The sequence below is a fragment of the Mustela lutreola genome, chromosome 3 (assembly GCF_030435805.1).
Source record: "Mustela lutreola isolate mMusLut2 chromosome 3, mMusLut2.pri, whole genome shotgun sequence".
Lineage (NCBI taxonomy): Eukaryota > Metazoa > Chordata > Mammalia > Carnivora > Mustelidae > Mustela > Mustela lutreola.
This window is the reverse complement of record NC_081292.1, coordinates 77,825,098-77,847,868: the sequence shown is the minus strand read 5'-3', so window position 1 is coordinate 77,847,868 and position 22,771 is coordinate 77,825,098. Positions and strand designations below refer to the sequence as shown.

The 22,771-nt window shown below is 37.3% G+C and overlaps 1 protein-coding gene across 1 annotated transcript in view; it reads left to right on the top strand.

The window, feature by feature from the left end:
• Positions 1 to 22,771, top strand: part of RP1 (RP1 axonemal microtubule associated) — a 363,653-nt gene that overhangs the window by 309,563 nt on the left and 31,319 nt on the right. The window contains exon 23 of the mRNA XM_059166436.1: positions 19,595 to 19,814. Within this exon, the coding sequence (XP_059022419.1) occupies positions 19,595 to 19,814 (220 nt within the window). The remainder of the gene's footprint in view (positions 1 to 19,594; positions 19,815 to 22,771) is intronic.

The following is a 22,771-nucleotide window of genomic DNA, read 5'->3' as shown; positions in this document are numbered from 1 at the left end:
CCCAAATGGAAAGCTCCCTTTTAACATTTCTCTCTGTTCACAGTATCCAGCAAAGGCTCAGCTTCTGATTGTTCCTCACCAAAGACCTGAATCACAGTCTTGGGGAGGAAGCTCAGTTATAATTGCATAAAAACATTTTATAAAAAAACAATATTTGTGAAGTCAGTTTCAAGAACAGTTTGTATCCTCATGTCTAAAACTTGTCTGTGAATTACAGAGTGGGCACAACTGTGTTATATCAAGACCAAGAGAAGAACTTACAAATGTCATCAATACCATGAGAAATGTGCACATTTGCCAGGTTTTTATTTCCTTATTAAATGCACATATTTCCTGCCAGCTACATCAGCTCCAACCATATAATAACACAAAGATTAATGTTCAGACATCTCATCTTCATGCCTGGTTTCTCAATAATCAACCTCAGAAACATCCATAAGCCTATTTAAATCTTCACTTCCATTTGTTTTCCTTTGTCTTTTAAGTATATGTTAATTTGACATCTCCAGCATAAGAGTAGATTCTCATTTACATAATTGTAGGTACTTGTCTTCCTCCCTCTCCCCTTCTCCTTTACATTTCTTTACATCTATCATCTGTCTATATCTATCTATCATCTATCTATGTATCTTTCATCTATCTAGTCTATCTAATCATCACCTATCTGTCATCTATCTACCATTTATCTGTTGAATTAGAAAGGACCTAGAAATGATATTTCTCGATAATTCTCCAAAGACTCAAGCTATAGTTATTTCAGTTTCTTAAATGCCTGTGGGAAGTCATTCTTACTAATCCATCTGGCCAACAGATTTTATTGGTATCAACACTTCTGTGCCACAAGTCAAAATTGAAGGTTTTTTTCTTGTTTTCTCTGAGAGTCTTATTGTGGCAATGATAAGGGGATATGGGGGAGGGGGGAAATCCAGTCCAATTTCTATAGTTTGCAGGCCAGGAAAGGAAGCCACAGTTTGAGTGTGCAAGCGAAGCCTTATGCACTGAACTTCAATTACAGTCATCCTTCCATACCCCATACCCATGGTTTTGCCTTCTGTGGTCTCAGTTTTACCCATGGTCAACCATGGGCAGAGAGTAGATGATCCTCCTGACTTGTCAACGGATTAGTAATAGCCAATGCTATGTCACAGTGCCTGTGTCCTTCACGTCACTTCATCTTGTCACGTAGGCTGTCACCTCACATCATCACAAGAAGAAGAGGGGTGAGTGCAGTAAAACAAGTAATTTAGAGAAAGACCACATGCACATGACTTTTATTATAGTTTATTGTTATAATTGTTCTATTTTATTATTAGTTGTTGTTGTTAATTTCTTACTGACCCTAATTTATAAATTAAATTTGATCATAGGTATGTATGTTTGTATTTTTGTATGTATAAGAAAATCATCATACATATAGGATTCAGCATTATTTGTGATTTCAGGCATGCACAGAGGGTCTTGGAATAAATCCCCATAGATAAGGGGGTGATTGTGCATGTAAACTGTGTCTAGCACTTTCCTGGGACTTGTAACAGTGGACAATCAAATCAGTAGCTACCTTATTCCCATGGAATATATATCACTCTTCTTTACCTAGACCCAGGGATTGAGTTAACAGACTGCAACCTAGCATGCTGAGAAAACAGCTCCAGGCTTCAGGTCTGTCACCTCATTTTGGTGCACTGAGTTTCATGAATAGCCTTTCCATATACTGCAGGAAGGCACCGACTTAGTGCCTTGCTGTGCCCTGAAGACTTCTCTGCATTTAGCTCCTCAACAAGCTCAGTCTCTGACCCAAGACAGAGTGGCTTCTATTTTACTCATGCAGTCTACTTTTTGTGTCACCATGCCTGTGTTTTACTGTTTAAGTGTGCCCCAGTGTAGTGTCAGCATTTACAAACATGGTTAACCTTTGCTCCAAATGCAAAAAGAAATATAGTGCCTTGATAAAACCATGATAAAACCAGGCCACTTCCCAGAGAGCACTGGAGGGTGGGAATGGATGCTGTCAATCCTCTTCAACTTAGAGCAAAATGGCAAAAACATTCCAACTCAGCAGATGTAAAGTGCATTTTAATTTAATCAGTTGTAACACTGTTTAATTGTTTGGTCTTGCACGTGATTAGTATTACCTCATTCCCTGGAAAATACTGTAGAATATTTGAGAACTGGTCCTCAGGGATACAATACATACATGTACTCAGGCATATGACATTCAACACATGTTTATTTGAGAAAGCACAGGCTCTATCTCCACGGGGGGTGGTTATGTAGGAGCTCATGGGGGATGGAAGAAAGGAGGAAACATCGATTTACTCTTGTAAAGCACCAGTTATATTTGTGTTTCTGCTTTGCTTTGTTTTGTCTTGTTTTCCTATGTGAATCAGGTCTACCTCTTGAGGTAGAGTTGCACAGCTGTGTTAGTGTGCTGTGGGGTAGAAAGTATGTGCGCTAGAAAATCCAGTCATCTTGAGTTAAAATTCCTGCTTGAAATTTGAAGACCCCAGGGCTTTGGACAAATGACATCATCTCTCCCAAGCTCGGTTTCCTCTTTTGCAAAATGGAGAGAATTATGTATATCTCATAAGGTTGCTGTAAAGATTTAAAATAACATATGTGAAGTGTTTGGCAGAAAATCTCCTTTCCTCAACATGTACCCATCACTGGTGTTATTAGACCAGATAAACATCTTGAATCTTGACTTGATTTTGATTATAAAACTGGACTAGTTTTAAGTGAAAACTCCCAAACTGTTATTATTGTAATTCCAAAAAATGAATGGAATACAGAATTCTCCAAGAAGTTCATGGAATATTAAGAATGAAGAGCACCTTTAAGTGGCATCCACCTAGATTGAATGAGTGCTTAAAATAAAAGTAAACAAAACAAAACATAAGAAACAAGACAAATAACCCAAGTAACTCTGAGTAACTGTGTCATCCTTTGGAAGTATTACACGTTATAGTGTCCATTTAGCATGGAGTGAATGGTGGTTTCTCTATGGAGAACAAAGTGCATGATGGATGGTCGTTAGAACATAAAACTTGGTGTGTTTTCTCAGAGTTCACCAAGGAAGTTCTGTGGCAAATAGGTGCTGTATTAGGGCTCTCTGTACATTGGTGGAAGGAATGAACATGGAATTTAGCTTTCCAATTTGCCCCATGAAGTAAAAGCCCTGGTTATTGGGTTTTCAAAGCGCTCTCTCTCAGGGAGTATTGGTTAGTTAACCCTCTTTTATTTCATAGAATTTTAACTCTGTTAAACTGACATCTGATGGTGCTCAAATTGTTTCAGCTATTTTCTTCTCATTGGAGAGGTTTACCATTGATCATGAAATGATCGTGCCCATGGGAAATACTGCAGAAAAAACCTCAGCATATGGCCTAGACTTCTTTTGTAGTGTAGGTAATTGGACAGACATACACAGTCCTGACAGCCTCCAACCCACCACCGTGGAATTCTCTCCTTTGTGACCAAATTATTCTTTTATAAGTCCCTTGGCTTATGGAAGAACTATTTTCAAAATAGTCTATGACATATTTGTTGAATGACTCTAAGCCTTAAAAAAGCTTATTGTCTAGTTCTCAAGTTAAAACCAAATTTTAAAAATCTCTTCTTCAGAGGGGCTTCCAGAGGTGATGGAGGTGTTTATCACTTTGATTTTAGTTGTGGCTTCATGAGCATATGCATATGTCCAAACCCATCAAATTATCTCCATTAAATATGTACAGTTTTTTGCATATCAGCTGTATCTACATAAAGCTGTTAAAAATAAACTACTCTCTTCTTATACTTTTATTAAATTAAATTAAACAGTCAAGCTATTAACCATTATATAATTTCCACACCAAATCAAGGAAGGGGTTCACTCTTGATATTCTAGCCTATTAATATGCCTCATACTGATTTGTTATATTCCAGACAATGTAGCTTGATAGCAATATTCCCAACATAAAATATAATTATTGAAGTTGATTCCAAGGAAGTTTAGAATTTTCTTCATGGTCTGGGATGGTTCATTTTTAGGCATCTTAATTTCAAGATGGGTAGACTAAGATAGCATTGCAAGGTGTTTTTCAGCCCTTTAATTCTTGTAGTATTTTCACAACAAATGTGTGTATATAAAAGAGAGACAGAATGAAGAATATCAGTTCTAACATTTTAAATTTTAAAAATAGATGCCTGTTTTGAACTTCTATTTGCTAATGTTAATATTTTCCAGAACGATAGTTCATATTTGGCTCAGTTGTCGGTAATTATTATAATGGAGATTAACTTATGTCTAGACATGAACATTTTGTCTTTGCTTCTAGTGGGATTATTACTTCAGAAATTTTAATACAACATGAGTATGAACCTTTGCAGCATACTGATATATCCCAATTTGACCATAACATTGTCTGGGTCTTACAGATCTCTTGTCTACTAACTTTGAGATGGCTGCTGAGTCTTAACTCTGTCTTTCACAGCTGAAAATATAAAACCTTGGGGGATTTGACTTACAAAGAAAGCTAGACTCTTCAAAATAAAACCCTTACTTTCCAATTATAAACAAAGCCAAAGAGAGAAAGGGGGGAAGTATTTAATAAAGTCGCTGTGACTCTGTAGAGATTTCTTTGACAAACTAAAATTTTGAAAGCTGTTTTAAAATGCATAAAGGGCCAAAGTTAAGAACACATAAAAACAAATAGCAGGAACTTTCAAAAAGGTCTTTGTAAAGATAAAGACTTAAGGTAACTAGAGACATGTGGAAAATGCTAGGGGCCATTAAAAGCCAAGAAGAAGAAAAGAATGACTGCGATAGACTCCCTACTTGAGTCAAATGGATATTGTGAACAAAAACCAGGGAAAAGGGAGCTAACAAACTATGACAGGATTTCAACGACAATAATCTCTAACCTGGAAATATAAAGGCAAATCAGGGAGAATTTCAATCTGAGAAATTAAGGATGTGATCAGATAAAATATGGGACATAGAATGTGCCTCCAAATATATTCAGATTCTTTTTCATCTCCATTTCCAACACCCTAGTCCGGGTCCCCATATCCTGTCACTCAAATGAAGAGTTTGTCCCTTACATGGTCCCTTGGCTTCCACATTTACTCCCTTCCAATCCTGCCTTTCCAGAGCAGTCAGAGAAATTTTTTTAAAACTTTAAACCAGATTATGTTATGTCCTGCTAACAGTCCCATCCCTGATGTATGGTACTTCCCTCTTTGTCCTTCACCCATTCTGTGCTTCTCCTGGCAACAAAAGCCTATGGAACTTCTTTTTGCTCAAAGTTTGAACAAGCCAAACTCATTCCCACTTTAAGACCTTTAAGAGATCATGGTAGCTGTTCCTTCTACATGCAATGCTTTCTCTCCCAATATCCATCAGGTGAGTACATTTCTTTCTTTCTTTTTTTTTTTTAAAGATTTTATTTATTTATTTGACAGAGAGAGATCACAAGTAGGCAGAGAGGCAGGCAGAGATAGAGAGAAGGGGAAGCAGCCTCCCCACTGAGCAGAGAGCCCAACCTGGGGCTCGATCCCAGGACCCTGGGATCATGACCCGAGCTGAAGGCAGAGGCTTAACCATTGAGCCACCCAGGCACCCCTCTCTCTTTTTTTTTTAATTAACATATAATGTATTACTTGCTTCAGGGGTACAGGTCTGTGCATCATCAGTCTTACACAATTCACAGCGCTCACCATACACATTCTCTCCCCAATGTCCATAACCCAGCCATCCTACTTCACCCCCTGCCCCCAGAAACCCTCAGTTTGTTTCCTGAGATTAAGAGTATCTTGTGGTTTGTTTCCCTCCCCAGTCCCATCCTGTTTCATTTTTTTCCCTCCCTATCCTCCATGACTTCCTGCACTGCTTCTCAAATTCCTCATATCTGAGAGGTCATATGATAATTGTCTTTCTCTGATTTACTTATTTCACTCAGCGTAATACCCCTAGTTCCATCTGCATCATTGCAAATGGCAGGATTTCAGTTTTTCAATGATTACATAGTATTCCATTTTATATATATACCACATCTTTTTTTATCCATTCATCTGTTGATGGACATCTAAGTTCTTTCCATAGTTCAGCTATTGTGGACATTGCTGGTATAAACATTTGGGTGCATGTGTCCCTTCGGATCACTACATTTGTATCTTTAGGGTAAATACCGTAGTATGATTGCTGGGTCATAGGGTAGCTCTATTTTCAACTTTTTGAGGAAACTTCATATTGTTTTCTAGAGTGACTGTACCAGCTTGCATTCCAACCAAGAGTGTAGGAGGGTTCCCCTTTCTCTGCATCCTCGCCAACATCTGTCATTTCCTGACTTGTTAATTTTAGCCATTCTGAGTGGTGTGAGGTAATATCTCATTGTGGTTTTGATTTGTATTTCCCTAATGCCGAGTGATGTTGAGCATTTTTTTCATGTGTCTGTTGGCCATTTGTATGTCTTCTTTGCAGAAATTTCTGTTCATGTCTTCTGCCCATTTCTTGATTGGATTATTTGTTCTTTGGGTGTTGAGTTTGATAAGTTCTTTATAGATTTTGGATACTAACCTTTTATCTGATATGATAAGTACTTTATAGATTTTGGATACTAACCCTTTATCTGATATGTCATTTGCAAATATCTTCTCCCATTCTTCCATTTATCTTTTGGTTTTGTTACTGTTTTCTTTGTCCACCAGCTGAATATTTTCATGTCATCCACACTTCTGCCTGAATATCACTTTCTCAGGGACACTGATATCCTATGTAGAATGGTCACCCATTTGTCTGTGTGGGGACTAAGCACAGGGATCCACAATATGGGTTTTTTTTCCCCCCTTCTATAATGTTTCTTTCCAAATTAAATTTATGTAGGTTAATATTATACTGCATTTCTCTTGATAATGTTGAAGAGAATGAGTCCAAAACGCTCTGGGTATAAGAAGGAGAATAGGACTTAACATCTTCCCAGAGATAATATTAAATGAACCTCAGCCTAATTAGCTAAATAAGGGGGAGGGAGCCAGTGAGCAGAGTTCACGCGTGAACCACTCGTGGAAGGTAGGCCACTGCTCAGAAGGGAGTTTAGACACCTCATTGCTTTTCTCTCATTTGTGTCTAAACATTTGTCTTTCTCACCCCATTAGAAGGTTTACGAGGATAGGGACTCTATTTTAATTCATTGCTGTGTCTCCCTACATACAAGGGCCTAGAATAGTGCCTAGTGCGTAATAGGCTTTCAATAAAAGTTTTACATGACTGACTGACTGACTCAATGTATGAATGATTAAGAGCTGGAGGGAATCAGGAGTGCCTGGCTGGCTCAGTTGGTTAAGCGCTGCCTTCAGTTCAGGTTATGACCCAAGGGTCCTGGGATCAAGGCTGGTGGGCAACAGGTTCCCTGCTCAGTGGAGAGTCTGCTTTTCCCTCTCATCACCCCCCTCAGTGCTCTCTGCTCTCTCTCATATTCTCTCTCTCTCAAATAAATAAATAAAATCTTTTAAAAAATTGCTGGGGAAAATCGAAGACAAAGAAGCTCAAAGCAAGTTAGGGTTGATGTTCAGGGGACTATTGGAAGAGGTAGGGTTGGGTTGGAGATTTCCCCAGGAGTTGGAAAGGTGGAAGAGAGACCTAGGCACATATTCTTTAGGAATGGTAGAATGGGATAGCCCCAGGCCTTTGAAGCTGGTGAAGAATGAACAGCCTAGAAAGAAACAAGCTTGCTTGTCAGGAAGCAGTAAGGAATGACAGTAAACAGAGTGGAGTCCAATTAATGGCAGGAGGGTTTGCAAACTACATAGGTCAGCGACTCTGGAAAATAGAGTATATTCTATCTGAGCATGTTGTGTGCAAAATGAAAGTGTGTTTAATACAGAGAACATTTTGTCACCCCTAATTTTCTAAATGATTTCCTCACTTACTACAAACATTTTTGTTGTTGTTAAATGACTCTAAAAACCCTTATTATTACAACTGTTAATTCTACTGATGTTCATACAGACATAAAGTAAAACATTTTTCTCTAAAACTAATATACACTCTTCATTTTAATTTACTAGAATTAGGTTGTAGTATTACAAAATTCTATTTTCAGAGAAGGTCAAAATTAATATATGGCTTATTTCATTTTATTTTCACAAAAGAATCATGAAAGACATTTCATAATTGGGAAATGTGATAGTTCCTCACAGAGTTTATATTTCCTATCATAAAGCTTGACCAACCTAAAAGCTTAAAACCAGAGTTTCTTTATAGAATAAGAAAAAAAAAAGCATACAAATAAAAACTCTCAATCATTTTTAACATTTCAAAGATTCAGTATGTTAACAACTATTACTTAAGTCACTTTCTCATGCCAAGGTCATCTTAAGCTGCCTCGGTCAGGATTGAACTTGACTGACAGTTTTGAACCAAATGTGTGCTGGAGGCCTTCATTCTTAATTTGCATGCTTCCTATGCAACCTTGGACTAGCTACTTTAGCTCAATTTCTTCAACTGTGAAATGGATTCAATAAACAGTGTCTTTGCAAAAATGCAAACTGTAGCTGAAATAAGCCGTATGCTAATGATGGCCTGTTCTGACAGGACCTTCCTAACCTCTCACTTCTATCAACACTGAGAAATGCTATTTCATAAAAATCCCTCAGATTTATTTAGGTTGAGACTTTTTGCTCAGAATGGCATCTCTCTCACAACAAACACATGAAGACCCAGTAACAGTGAAAAATTTCAGCATGGAAAACTAATAATAACAACAAACTTCTTGATGCAGAAGGGCATCTAAATGGAGCTGAGTCAGAATGACAGACTTAGCTTTGTTTAAGAAGAACAGCTGCCCAAGGAGAGGTAATGAGGTATGGGGTAGTATGCCTGCAAAGAGTCTTAGGGTGCACCCCACAGGAAAAAACCAGCTACTGGTCTTTACCCCGATGGAACTGCTCTGAGAGGTGAATTACTATTTGCTCTGTTTTTTTTTTTTTTTTTTTTTTTCTGAAGCCCTAGGATGTTTTCTGCTAGGATCCCAGAACAAGACAGATACTACAAATCCCAGGAACAATGGATCAAAAAATGGGAGGAATTTGGCAGTCATAGACTGCATTCTGGGGGATGGAGTCTTTAGGAGCAAAGTCCTGGAGATGGGGCTGGCAGGCAGCCGAGAGCAGTGGGTGCTCACTGCACCTGAATGGTATAGATAAGGTGGGGCTTGGGTGTGGGGGGATCAGGACGTACAGTGCCTTTCTGGAGGGCCTAGAGCAGGTTTGAGAGACTGGTGTACTCACAAGAGGAAAAGAAGTCATCGTCTTCAGGAATCCACAGGAGGAAGCAGCAAGATGAGAGGTAGAGTTGGAAATGTCTTAGAAACAAAAACACAACGTAGATGAACATTCATATATAAATTGGAGCAGTGCAAAATACCAACACCTAAGAATGAGTCTGTGGTGTGGTGTCTGCCCGGAGTGATCCCCAGAATGAAAAGAGAGAAATGGAGAAAAGAGGGCAGGGGTAGAGAATCAAGAACAGAAAGTAAACCAAGGTGTTTTGGAAAAAGAAACAAGAGAGTAGGTAATAACTACCTCTAAAAAATGATGGAACAAACTTTCTAGAGTTGTGGAAAGACTATCATATATAAATGAAAGGGCTCATCATGTTCTACACAAAATCAGTGGAAAGGGACCTACACTCAGATACACGTTGGCTGGTTTCTGGAATGCTAAGATAACCCTGAAGAGGTCTGTGCAAAAGAAATTATGCTGCCAAACAACACAAGTAATTTACATAAACATATTGACACCAATTCCAGTAGACTTACATTGTCCAAAAGAAATTTTAGTACTTATGGGCTGGATGCCATATTCTGCTTTACTCTGTAAGGGAGCCAAGTAAATAGTTTCAAAACTTTGACTTCTGGTTTGTAGAAAGGGCATCGAGATATTTACTTCTTATGTTGGTTGTGGGCATGAAGATATCAGCATCTGTGGCCTCAGTGGTTGATGAAATTTCAGACTCTAGGAAAGGTAGGGAGAGTGAGTTCATGTGTCAAGTTGGAAATATTAGTGTGAACTCATGACCTTAAAACGATGCGTATTTTCTGGTCTGTCCTCACTAATTGTCCCTACAGTGGCCATGTTGCAGCTCTGCACCTGCAGCTCTGATGTGTCCCAGAGTGCCCATTATTTTGTCTCTAATAATGCACACCACTAAAAAGAATAAGTATACTTAGGCAGGAAATTGATCCTCTGTCTTTGAGCAAAAGCCAAACAAATAAACAAACAAAAACAAACAAACAAAAAACAAGAACAAAACCCAAAACCACCTCAAAACACCAAACCAGAATTGGTCTGGAATATCTTCTTATTGTCTGGAATCCCCGTGATAACTTCAGAAACGTCAAGGGCAGTGCTTAAGGACAGAAGAGCAAATTTAAAGGGGGCTTGTACGAGCTAAGATGGAATTACCATCTTCTTAATAGTGATAATAATCATAATAGTTAATTGAAACAAGTGAAGACTATGAATAGCTATGAATTAGTAATTATATTCAAAAGAGAAAAGTGAATGTAAAATGTACAAAATGTAGATGTAATACAAAGAAGGGCATATATATGTGTATGTTTAATTATTTATTGATTTTAATAAATAAAGGAGTGTTAATAAATGGGATGCCTGTAAAGCCCTGTGCCATGTGAAATTTTAATAAATACATTTCTATAAAAGATATAAACAATCTGCAAAATGCAACAGAAAAAATTACCCAGGAAGTAGCATATCTGAGAGTAGCAGGAATCGTCTTTCAATATATCCACCATGATTTTGGATAATTTTGATATTATTTAGCATAGTTTTTATTACCTGGAATATAAAAGGAAGAAATTAGAAAAAATGACTCATTAACAATTTAAATTATGAGTAAATTCCAACTCTCTTACATTCTGCAAATTGTTTATATCTTCTATAGATGCAAATGTATTAAAATTAAAACTGCACATTCATTTTATTGATATCTTGAATATATGAGTATTTTGTCTCTTATTTTAATTATGTATCTATTTATAAGCACAAAAATGTATGCATTTCTATCTGTGTGGGAAGGATGAAAAAAATATAGAGAATTGTGAGTAATGCAAGTAATCCAGGAAAAAGTAGGTATTACACCAAGGTGAAGAAGGTCTCTCTTTGCCCCACTAACATTAGAAAAGCCAGGGGAAGCAGCCGGTCACTGTGTGCTGCCAACTGGCAAATTAGCCAAATGCCTGGAGAAATCATGCAGAAAAGTTCTCTTATCTCCCAAGAGATGACACCCTCCAGAGGGCCTTGCTAATTGTAATAAAAATGCTGGTAAGTACGTGTTTTTTGGCATTTTGTTGTCATGTAATGATAGCTTCACAGGAAGTAGCAAAGGACATTCAGAGAGATTCCCATGCACCCCGGCTTCCTTCCCATGGATTCATCCTACATAGTTACAGTTCAGTATCAAATCAAGACTTTGACATTGGTACAATCTGTGTGTATAGTTAGTTACATGTTATTCTTTCAGGTGTGTAGATTCATGTTATCACTATCACAGCCATGACATAGGACTATTATATCCCCCCAAAGATCTCTCTTGTATCATTTCTTATAGTCTCTGACTCCACCCCCACACATGCACCACCACCATTCCTGGAAAAATACTATCCTGTTTCTTTTTTGTTTGTTTGTTTAATTATTTTTTTAACATATAATGTATTATTTGCCCAAGGGGTACAGGTCTGTGAATCAACAGGCTTATATATTCACAGCACTCACAATAGCACATACCCTCCCCAATGTCCATAACCCACTGTTCTGTTTTTAGTCTCTATTACCTTGTCATCCTGTGAATGTTATATAATTGGAACCATATGGCTACCTTAGGTTTTTGTTTTCCATTTTTGTTTTCCATTCCAAGCACAATGCCCTTGAGATCCACCGAAGCTATTGTCTGTATCGGTAGTTCATTCTTTTTTATGGCTGAGTCATATGTAAACTACTAGTCAATGTAAACTACTCTACCATTGATGAAACTGGAACCTAAATACAGAATTGGTTACAATCTGTTTATATTTGTCCAAAATGTCTCAAAATTTATGAGGAAATTCAGGAAAAGTACCTCTGCTGTTGGAATAAGTCAAAGATCCGTGATATAGGACAATGACTTTAAAGATCAATCATACAACCCTTATAATAAAGCTGTTGGCATTTGTTTCCCAACAGAATTCATTCACTGTCAAAAATAACAAATGGCATGGAGTGCCTAGGTAGCTCAGCTGATTGTGTGTCTGACCCTTGATCTCATCTTGCTCTTCATCCTCAGTGTCCTGGGCTTAGGTTCCACACTGGGCTCCAGGCTGGTAGTGGAAATTACTTAAAAAAAAAAAAAAAAAAAGAAAGAAAAAGAAAAAGAAAACCAGATTGCATACTAAGGTAAAAGCCATTTTTTCATTAATTAAGGCTATATTAATTGGATTGCATAATACCACTAAATTGTTTAAAAAGCAGCAACTTCACAGTATGACTAACACTTTTTTTCTAGTTACTGGGGCTCAGGTATTTACCAGAAGTATGCCATAGCAAATTATCATAGTTTTGCAAATTATTATCACTTTTTCATCCAGCAAAATTTTGATAGAAAGCAAAGAGAATGAAGGAAACATATGAAAATTTAAACTATCAAATTAAATTATTTATTCAACAACTGTTGTTTTCATTTTTACATGCCAAATGTTTGTATGTATTAAGGATAGAGAAAGGAAGACAAAGCTTAGGTCTTCAAAGAGTTAAGAGTACCTTAAGGAAGATAAAGTCAACAACCAAAAAATACCAAATCCTGACGTTTTCTCAATACATTGAGGCTAGAGTCGGTAAAGTACCCACACTTAGTTTAAAGCTAGTAGCTTCTAAGTCTTTAGAGACTCTGGGTAGACAATTGTGTGAGAATCTGTTTACTCTGACAGATGAGGTCAGTGTCAGGGACTCAGGACTGGGAAAACCTAGTCACATCTGAGATAATGAGGTTCTTTAAACGTTTTAAAATTGGTTATACCAGGGCTTTTGAACTTGGCTTGTGACTGACTGGCAGCAAGAATAGAAAATAAGGCATTCTTCAATTCAGGCACTCCTGTCTAGCTTCAGAAGGAAACCTAAATATTCTAGGACATAAAGGTCTCCCCTTTTGAAAAAAGTCTACATTTACTACTTAAGCCAGGAAAGTGCTCTTTCCAGCTCTTTCAAGAGGAAGGACGTTGCTGGTATATAGAAAAGACTGCGGAGGTGCGGGTGGGGGGGGCAGGGAGGGACAGGGAGGGGTGGTGCTTCAGGAAATGTACTCACGAGTGGTAACCTCTAAAAAATTATGGGAGCATCAGGGCTTCCTATCTCTTTGGGAGGGGAGTGCACTGGGACCGATTAACATCAAGAATTTTTGCTTAAGATACGTGGAGGGGAAAGCATCTCATTTTCATTGTCATATACAATATAGCAAATTGTGCTATGGCTTTGGATATTTGCTTGCTCTTAGTGATGTTGATTACTTTCTCTTAAAAATGTACCCTGATAATTTTCAGTGTTTCTAACATATTAGAGCTCAAGTTTCCAGTCTATACCTCTACATTACTGTCCATAATATTCTTTTGGAAGGTGATAAATATGTAAAATGAGATATCCTGTATAGATTAAGAGGTTGAATGGAAATGAAATGCCCCCAGATGGGATTTCAGAGATCACAAAGCTAATTTGTGTTCCAGTAGGCTTTTTTAAAAACTATGAAATTGTTCTTAAACAGAGAAAAGAGACTGTAGAACACGAAATTTGCTTCTAGAATAGAATTGTTTTAAAAAATAACTCATTTATTGAAAAATTACTGAAGTCTGCATGAGGAGATTTAGCATCTCTGAGTTGGAAAAATCCAACTGGTCAGTATTTACACATGTAAAAGTGTCTGGATTAAGATCTACATCTAAAAGTAGATACCTGATGGTAACTATATTTGTGGTGAACCCAGCATAACATGTTGAATCACTCTATCTACTATACTCAAGTAAAAAAAATACAATAAAAAAATTTTGGGGAGGGGGTTTGGGAGAAGGGGTTGGGATTATGGACATTGGGGAGGGCATGTGATTTGGTGAGTGCTGTGAAGTGTGTAAACCTGGTGATTCACAGACCTGTACCCCTGGGGATAAAAATATATGTTTATAAAAAATAAAAAAATTAAAAAAAAAATTTTGGTTACAAAATTTTTCTTCAAACAAACAAATACCCAACTTTTGTATCAGCATGGATGGGACTGGAGGAGATTATGCTGAGTGAAATAAGTTAATCAGAGAGAGTTAATTATCATATGGTTTCACTTACTTGTGGAGCATCAGGAATAACACAGAAGACATTGGAAGAAGGAGCAGAGAAGTAAGTTGGGGGAATTTGGAGGGGGAGACAAAGCATGAGAGACTGCAGACTCTGAGAAATAAACTGAGGGTTTTGGAGGGAAGGGGAGTAATGGGTTGGGTGAGCCTGGTGGTGGGTATTAGAGAGGGCACATATTGCATGGAGCACTGGGTGTGGTGCATAAACAATGAATCTTAGAACACTGAAAAAAAAATAAAACAAAAACAAAAACAAAACAAATCCTAAAGCTGAATACCTGAAGAGGGATATTTTTTCTATAAAATTTTTGTATGATTATTCACAGATCCACCAGCCATGTTGTTTTCCCAGACAATACAGGTTATTCCTTTATGTTTCTGTAACTGAACATTCTCTAATAGGCTATACAACTTTTAGCATACAAAAACCTTCATCTTTGAAAAGACAGGATATTCATTGTATTGTGCAGTTTGCAAAGGGAATGCATTTTTTTCAACCTCATTTTTCAGCTTTGAGAATCTTTTCTGCTATCTTTTTGCATGAATATTTCCATTTTCACTGACAAATAAAAATGTCCTTTCTTGTGATAATCCTCAAATTCTTTTTTGAGTACCCCTCAAATTACTACCTAATTTTCCCAACTATTTCAATCAAGGGAGCTCCAAGTAAAGTGGTAGTCTGAACACAAGGCACAGTATAAGTCCTGGTTATTCTTTAGAGAACTCTCTAAACCTCTCTACCTGTTTTCTGAGACCTGTATGGACAGTCAGTCTATGAATTATAATGTGTTTTAATGAGATTATCTCATTTGGTCCTTACAAAAGCCCTCTTTATACAAAAAGAAACTTGAGACTTGGGGATAGGAAACTACTAGCCTTGGACCTGGTTGTCCTGTTTTTCCTCTTGCACTCTGCTTCTGATAACTGGACTCTAATCTAGTTAGGCCCACCCTGTGGTCAAGAGTCCCATGCTTAGAAAGGGGAAGCCTCCTACACTGTTGTTAGGAATGCAATCTGGTGCAGCCACTCTGGGAAACAGCATGGAGGTTCCTCAAAATGTTGAAAATAGAACTACCCTACAACCCAGCAACTGCACTACTGGCTATTTAGCCTAAAGATACAAATGTAGTGATCCAAAGGGTCATGTGCACCCCAATGTTTATAGTAGCAATGTCCACAATAGCCAAACCATGGAAACAACCTAGATGTCCATCAACAGATGAATGGATAAAGAAGAAGTGGTATATATATATACAATGGAATACTATGCAGCCATCAAAAGAAATGATATCTTGTCATTTGCAATGGCATGGGTGGAACTAGAGGGTATTATGCTGAGTGAAATAAGTAAATCAGAGAAAGGCAATTATCATATGATCTCCCTGATATGAGGAATTTGAGAGGTAGGTCAGGGGGTTGTGTGGGGTAAGAAGGAAAAAAAGAAACAGGATGGGACTGGGAAGGGAGACAAACCATAAGAGACTTTTAATCTCACAAAACAAACTGAGGGTTGCTGGGGGGTGGAGGGTTAGGGATGGGGTGGCTGGGTTATGGACATTGGGTATGTGCTATGGTGAGTGCTGTGAAATGTGTAAGCTTGAAAATAAAACCCCTTACAAATAATACCCCTGGGACAAATAATACAATATATGTTAAAAAAAAAAAAAAGAATTCTATGCCTGGGAGTCCTGGTGATGCTGCTGGTTAAGGACTTGATGGGTGGAGAAATTGATCACCTTTGGCTTTTCTCCTTCTCGCATCTGCCCAACTCAGTGCTGGAGGGTGAAAGGCACTAAGAATACTTGTACGATGGAAGTAAATGGACTTTAGTTTCCTTCTTCCCACTGTATTCTTCACCTACTTCCTTCCATCTCCCAATAGTAATAATAATAATAATTACTAAAATCAACACTATTTATTAACGACCTAATAATGTGTTTATTTGACCATTTTTTGCTAGTTAATATGTCCCCGGTCCTCATAATCTCCCAGTAAAGAGATTCTTAATCACTGCATTTTTTAAATGAGGAAACTGAAGTTTAGAGAGAACATATCACTTCTTCAAGATCCCAGTTCCCAAGGTTCTCAGGGTTTGAGTTTTCAGTGGATCCCTCTGCCACGAAACCTGTGTGCTTACGTGTGACACTAGACACCTCCAGCTGAGGAGTTGCTCCTAGTCCATTTCTTGGTGGCAGCATCCACTTTTATGAAGTACTTATTTATACTTGAAAGGATACTAGCTTCCATGCAGACAGAGAGAATGCAACCCAGACTTGTGAAATTTCAGGAACAATAAACTCAGACTCAAGAAGTACATTTGCTCTTCTTGGTTTTCTTGCTACCTGCTCTGCTTGTACTGAACCACCTCATACTTTTCTTATACTCCTACTTTGTTTATTTCCCATTTTGAATGGATTGGATTAGAGGTTCACATGAATGTGAGAGCTCTGTTTTTCCCCTGTTCACATACGCTGGCTTAGAAATAGTGTTTTTATGGCATAAAAATTTGTTAAACGTTTAAAAGGTTTAATTTACCTAGTCCAAATTTAAGTTGCTCTTGGGAGTAGTATATATGATAAACAGAATTATTCAAAACATGTGGCTATATAAAGTGCTTTGTTTCTTTACTTAAATTCAGTGTAGACTTAATCTATTTTTGCTAATAATTTCAAGTACCCAAATCAGACATTTCAAATGACAATTTTTTTAATCTTTGTGTTCTGGTTATGTAGTGGAAGTTTATTGATATTATAAATGTCAATATGTGACTTTAAAACAATGAGAATGGACTATATTTCTTCTGCCTTTCTCTTTCTAACCCTCTCTCTCTCAATCCATATGCTTCTTTGGTCTTTAGGTTGAAGATAATTTTATTTTAATCTGTGACTGTAGACTACTTTAAACATAATTCCCTTTCTGGAGAATAACTGAGCCATGATGTGGTCCATCTGTATGATGAAAAGCCATCCTATGTTATGGAATAACTGTGTGTGTGTGTGTGCGTGCATGCACATGTGTGTGTGTTCAAGTGTGGAAGTTAAATGCAGAATACTAAAAACAGTTATGTGCAAGAATAATTTCTTAACATATTGCATTTGTACTTTATTAAAGCTGAAGTAACCCAGGTTGACTATATTAAGCCAGAACAAAGAGCTCCAAATCAGTTTGGTTAACATGTTAAAAGTAATTTGGGAGCAATCTATAGCACTATCCAGACTGTGGTATAATCATTTGGTTTTGATTTTAATTGTCCAAACCACGCATGCTTGGTATCTGAGTAATGATTTTGTTTCTGGACCATGGCACCATTTAGGTTTTGATGACAAATACCTGCTTTTACCAGCAGGGTTAGATATAGGTCTTATCAATTTCAATTTCATATATCAATTTCATATATCATATATCAAATACTAGTTTAATTCCTTCTATGAATGCTGGACCCTGTCTTCAGACTCATCTTGTTTTTACTTTAGGTAGATTTAGGCATTTTCTATTTAGCATATAATTCTGATTGATAAAATGATGGCTGCTCATACTCATTGAGTGCTATAGAACTTTGTAAGATTGATACCATTATACTGACCAGATGGGGAAACCAAAGCTTGGAGGAGTGGCCATACTTGCTGCCATTTATACAATCAGCAAGGGCAAAGGAACTTTCAACTCCAGAGCTCATTTCAAAAACCAGGGTTTTAGCCACCACACAATTTCGTCTTTTCACTGTTTTGGGATATGGCCTTTATTTTCATTCCTGTGTCCTACTATCTGCAACTCTAACTCTGTAGGATGTTAATTATCTGTACAAAGCATTGATGTTAAGATTTCTACGTGATAGTATTTTTATAATCACTTTGTTCCAGAAATAATAGGAGTGGCCCAATTATTTAGCTCAACTGTGTTGACCTCTGCATCCTGACTGAAAGGCATTTTGGCTGGAGGACAGAATTTCTTCCCAACAATTATCACCAGTGCAGAAACCCAAAATTACACTACCAATAAAAAATATATTAGTAGAAAAAAAGTGTGGCAAGTCTACATAAACTCTGAAGGAGTAACTTCCTGTGGCAATGTGAATGTTTATAGTAATACCACAGGGGAGAAAAGAAGTTAGGTGGAGGGAGACAAAATACCAGAAGGCAGGTAACATTGTTTCTAATTATGGTGTCATATAGTGTGCAATTTGAGTACCTTAAAATAGGGAGACTAGCCTGATTTATTTAGGTGGGCCTCATCTAAATCTTATGAGCCCCCCAAAGCAAACATCTTTCTCCAGCTGGTAGCAGAGGGAAAGCCAGAGATGCCAAGCAAGAGAAGGGTTCAGTGTGCCCTTTGTTGGCTTGTGGGTGAAAGGGCTACAAGTCAAGGAAGAGGAACCTCAGTTCTAAATCTGCAAAGAACTGGATTCTGCCACTAGCTTGAATGAGCCTAGAAGCAGAATTCTCCACAGAGCCTCCAGAGAAGAGCCCAACCCAGCCCATACCTCGAGTTCAGCTTGTGAGGCGCTGAGCAGAGAACACAGTTGAGCCACAAGGTGTCTGGATTTCTGGCCCACAGAATGGGAGGCTCTAAACGTCCTTGTTTGTAATAGAAAACTAATGTAGTATATAAATGATCAATTTTTTTCATATGGCCTTTGTAAGAATTTTCAAAAGAAAAATATTGCTCATTCTGAGTAGTGAATGATATGTGAGAATATTTATCATGCCAAGTAATTAGTCGTTTGGTGAGGTGCAAAGCAATATAAGGCAGGATTACTTGTTAATCATAGTCATAGTCTTTCCAGTGCCACTCTATTTCAGGGCTACTTAGTTAGCCCTAGTTTAAATCCAGAAGCATATATGGTTTCTTTTACTCAGGATTCCACTTTAATGGGAATATCCAATTAGAATTAGATTGTTTTCTTCAAGTCTAAACTACCAAATAAGTAGTATATATCAATCATTACAATAAAACATTTATTTTGCAAGATAATAATGAGTTGCTAAAAAAAAATTACTGAAAACTAGCTAGATTTCATCTATTGGTTTGTCCATGGTCACTGGATTCATGCTTTGCTATATATAAGATCATTTCATAATGTTACAAGTAAACAGTTCAAAGGAAAATTAGTTAGGAGTACATATGTACTGGAAAACAGATACTGAGTTCAAAATTGGATATGAATTTTTGACTTGAAAAATCAAATCAGAAATCTGGGGACTTTAATTTCTCCTTTTCCCTTCTTGTTGCAGATTAATCTTAAAGATATTGGTGAAATCTATAAAGTACGCATTGGACATGACAACAGTGGAAAGGATCCCGCATGGTATCTGGAAGAAATTAGGCTTGAAAATATAGATACATGTGAGGTGTATTGTCTAGCTGTTGACTCCTGGATAGCTGAGAATGAAAATGGTGGAGATCTATGGAAAGAAGTGCCCATGGCAAGAACTAATAAAGCACCTTTACCAGGTATATAATTTCCTTTCCTTTGTATATGTATTAAAAATTAAAACAACTGAGATGATTTAGAATGGAGATCAGGACCCTTTTTCTGGGAAGGGCCAGACACTAAATACAATACGGTTTGTGGGCCATAAAATCTCTCCAAACAGCTCAGCTTTGCCAGGGTTGTGAGACAGCCGCTATAGATAAAATGTAAACTGACAGTATGGCTGCATTACAATAAAGCTTTGTGGACACTGAACTTGGAATTTCATATAAATTTCATTTGTTAATAAATAGAATTCTACTTTCATTTTTTTTTTTTTTTTTTTTTTTTACCATTTAGAAGTGTAAAAAGCATTCTTAGCTCCTGCCTTGTTTAAAAACATGTGCGGGCAGATTTGACCAACAGGCCATAGCTTGCCTACTCCTGATTTAGAATATTAGGTTTTCGGGTTAGCTCTTGTATGGCCTTTCAAAGGTGAAAACATATATGCAAGGATGAATGTGTGTCAACAATTCATCTTTCTGTAAACAGTTTTGCTAGCCATTTAAATGTGGCTTTTCTCTTGTGTTCCTATGTTAACAAATGTCAGTAATCATGAATTCGGAATTGCCTGAATTCCCTTCTCTAGTTTTGTTTTCTTTTGCATAAAAGTGAACTCACACACTACTTTAATTGTCTCTCCATCCACTCCCTGCCTCTTTCTGACAACTACCCTATTTTTGCCTCCACAGCCATAGCGAAAATGTTCTTTCTCAATGGATACTAATGGCCATTTTGTTCCAAATTAAATGAGTATGACTCTGTGTGTGTGTGTGTGTGTGTTTGGTGTTCTACACCTGTCTACTATATTTGACACTGATGATCCCTCATTTTAAGAGGAAGAGATTTCTAGAGGCTCTGTAATCAGACTCACGGAGTAAGGGAAGTATTTAGCTATGTCATCCTGGGCAAACTACTTAGCCTCTCTTAGCCAAAAATACTTTATCTAAGAAAGGAGATAAAAAATAGTTCTTATGTCATAGGATTATTTTAGGGACATGAGATAATGCAGTTAGTCTTTAGAATAATGTGCTTATGGTACTTTGTTCCTGGTACATAGTAATCATTCAATAAATACTTGTTATTACCAACATTGTTATTAAACATCACTCCAATCCTGACCACTATCAAATGTACTGACCTAGTTCTTCACTGTTTTCTCTATTTTTTTTTTCCTATTTCTATCACTAGCTCTATTTCTATCTTGGTTCTCCTTCCTTGAACATATGGACTTAAAGGCTTGATTCTTCCCTGCCCTCTTGAGCCTCCTTCTAACTTCTGTTGTTAACTGTAACACTTCATCTTTAGCCCTGTCCTCCTCGCCGTGCGCCCCCTTGTTCCATTAGGTGATGCACCACCCGCCATTTCTAACAACCATCCATGGTCTGTTTAGCCATTCCACACAAGTAAAGGTAAACACATGTATACAAACAGGTAATAGGTGCCAAGTGTTGCCAGGAGTATGGAGAACCAGAGAATAGAAACATGATTCAGATGGGCTTCCATTCCCCAGAAGTTATTCAGTTTTGTCATTTCAGTTCTTATTTTAGCTGTATTTTAGCTTATGGTAGCTCCCTTTCTGCTTTCTCATCAGTTTCTTCTCTTCAGCTTCCCTCACACATCTTCACTCCACAGCTCACTGAGCTGTGCTTTGAGCACACCACATGCCCAACAGAATTCACCACCGCAGCTCCTCCACTTCAGCCTGTTTTCTGTAAACCTACGTGGAGAGCCTGGCTTTTCTATACCAAATTCACATTGATTAGCCTCTCTCCCAGCATGGGGCCCATTGTACATATATTCAGTCCCTATTAGATTGATGCATGGCACAGGACACATGAGCTGAGTGTCTCAGAAATACTTGTAGATTAATTCAGATACAGAAAAAACATTTAGGATAATAATAGCTTAATGAAAGGAGAAAGATTTAACACTAATTCTTTGTATATTTATATATTTTCACAGTTTATGAAAGTATTTCCTCATAGAAAATCTCACTTAGTACATAAATCCCTAGATCCTAACAGTTTTAGTTGCCCTGCAGTTATATGAGAATGGTAACAGTGTTCAGGAATATCAGAGAGACGGAAATGGAAGATAAAAGGGTCCTAAGAAATTGAGAATTACAGGTCAATACCTCTGATGAACATAGATACAGAAATCCTCAACAACATATAAGGGACCGAATTCAACAATACATTAGAAGAATCATACAGCATGATCAAGGGGGGATTTATTTCAAGGGTGCAAAAATGGTTCAACACCTATAAATCTGTTAATATGCTATGCCACTTTAACAAAAATGAAGGATAAAAATTATATGATCATCTCAATAGATGCAGGAAAAGCATTTGACAAAATTAGACATCCATTTATGACAAAACTCTCAAAAAAGTGGGTATAGAGGGAATGTACTTCAACATAATAAAGGTCATATATGACAAACCCACCGCTAACATCATGCTCAATGTTGAACAGTTAAAAAATCTGGAAAAGGATGCCCAGTCTCACCACTTTTATTCAACATAATATTGGAAGCTCTAGCAAGAGCAATTAGGCAAGAAAAAGAAATAAAAGGCATCCAAATTGGAAAGAAAGAAGCCAAATTGTCACTGCTTGCAGCTGACATATTATATACAGGAAGCCCTAGAGACTTCATCAAAAAACTATTAGAACTAATAAATGACTTAGGTAAAGCTGCAAGATACAAAGTCAATACACAAAAATCTGTGGCATCTTTTTACACTAATCACAAACTCTCAGAAAGAAATTAAGAAAGCAATCCCATTTACAATTGCATTGAAAAGAATAAAATCCATAGGAATAAATTTAACCAAGGAGGCAAAAGACCTGTATGTTGAAAGTTATTAGACATTAATGAAAGAAATTGAAGAAGACACAAATAAATGGAAAGCTATTTCAGTTCCAAAGCAATCTT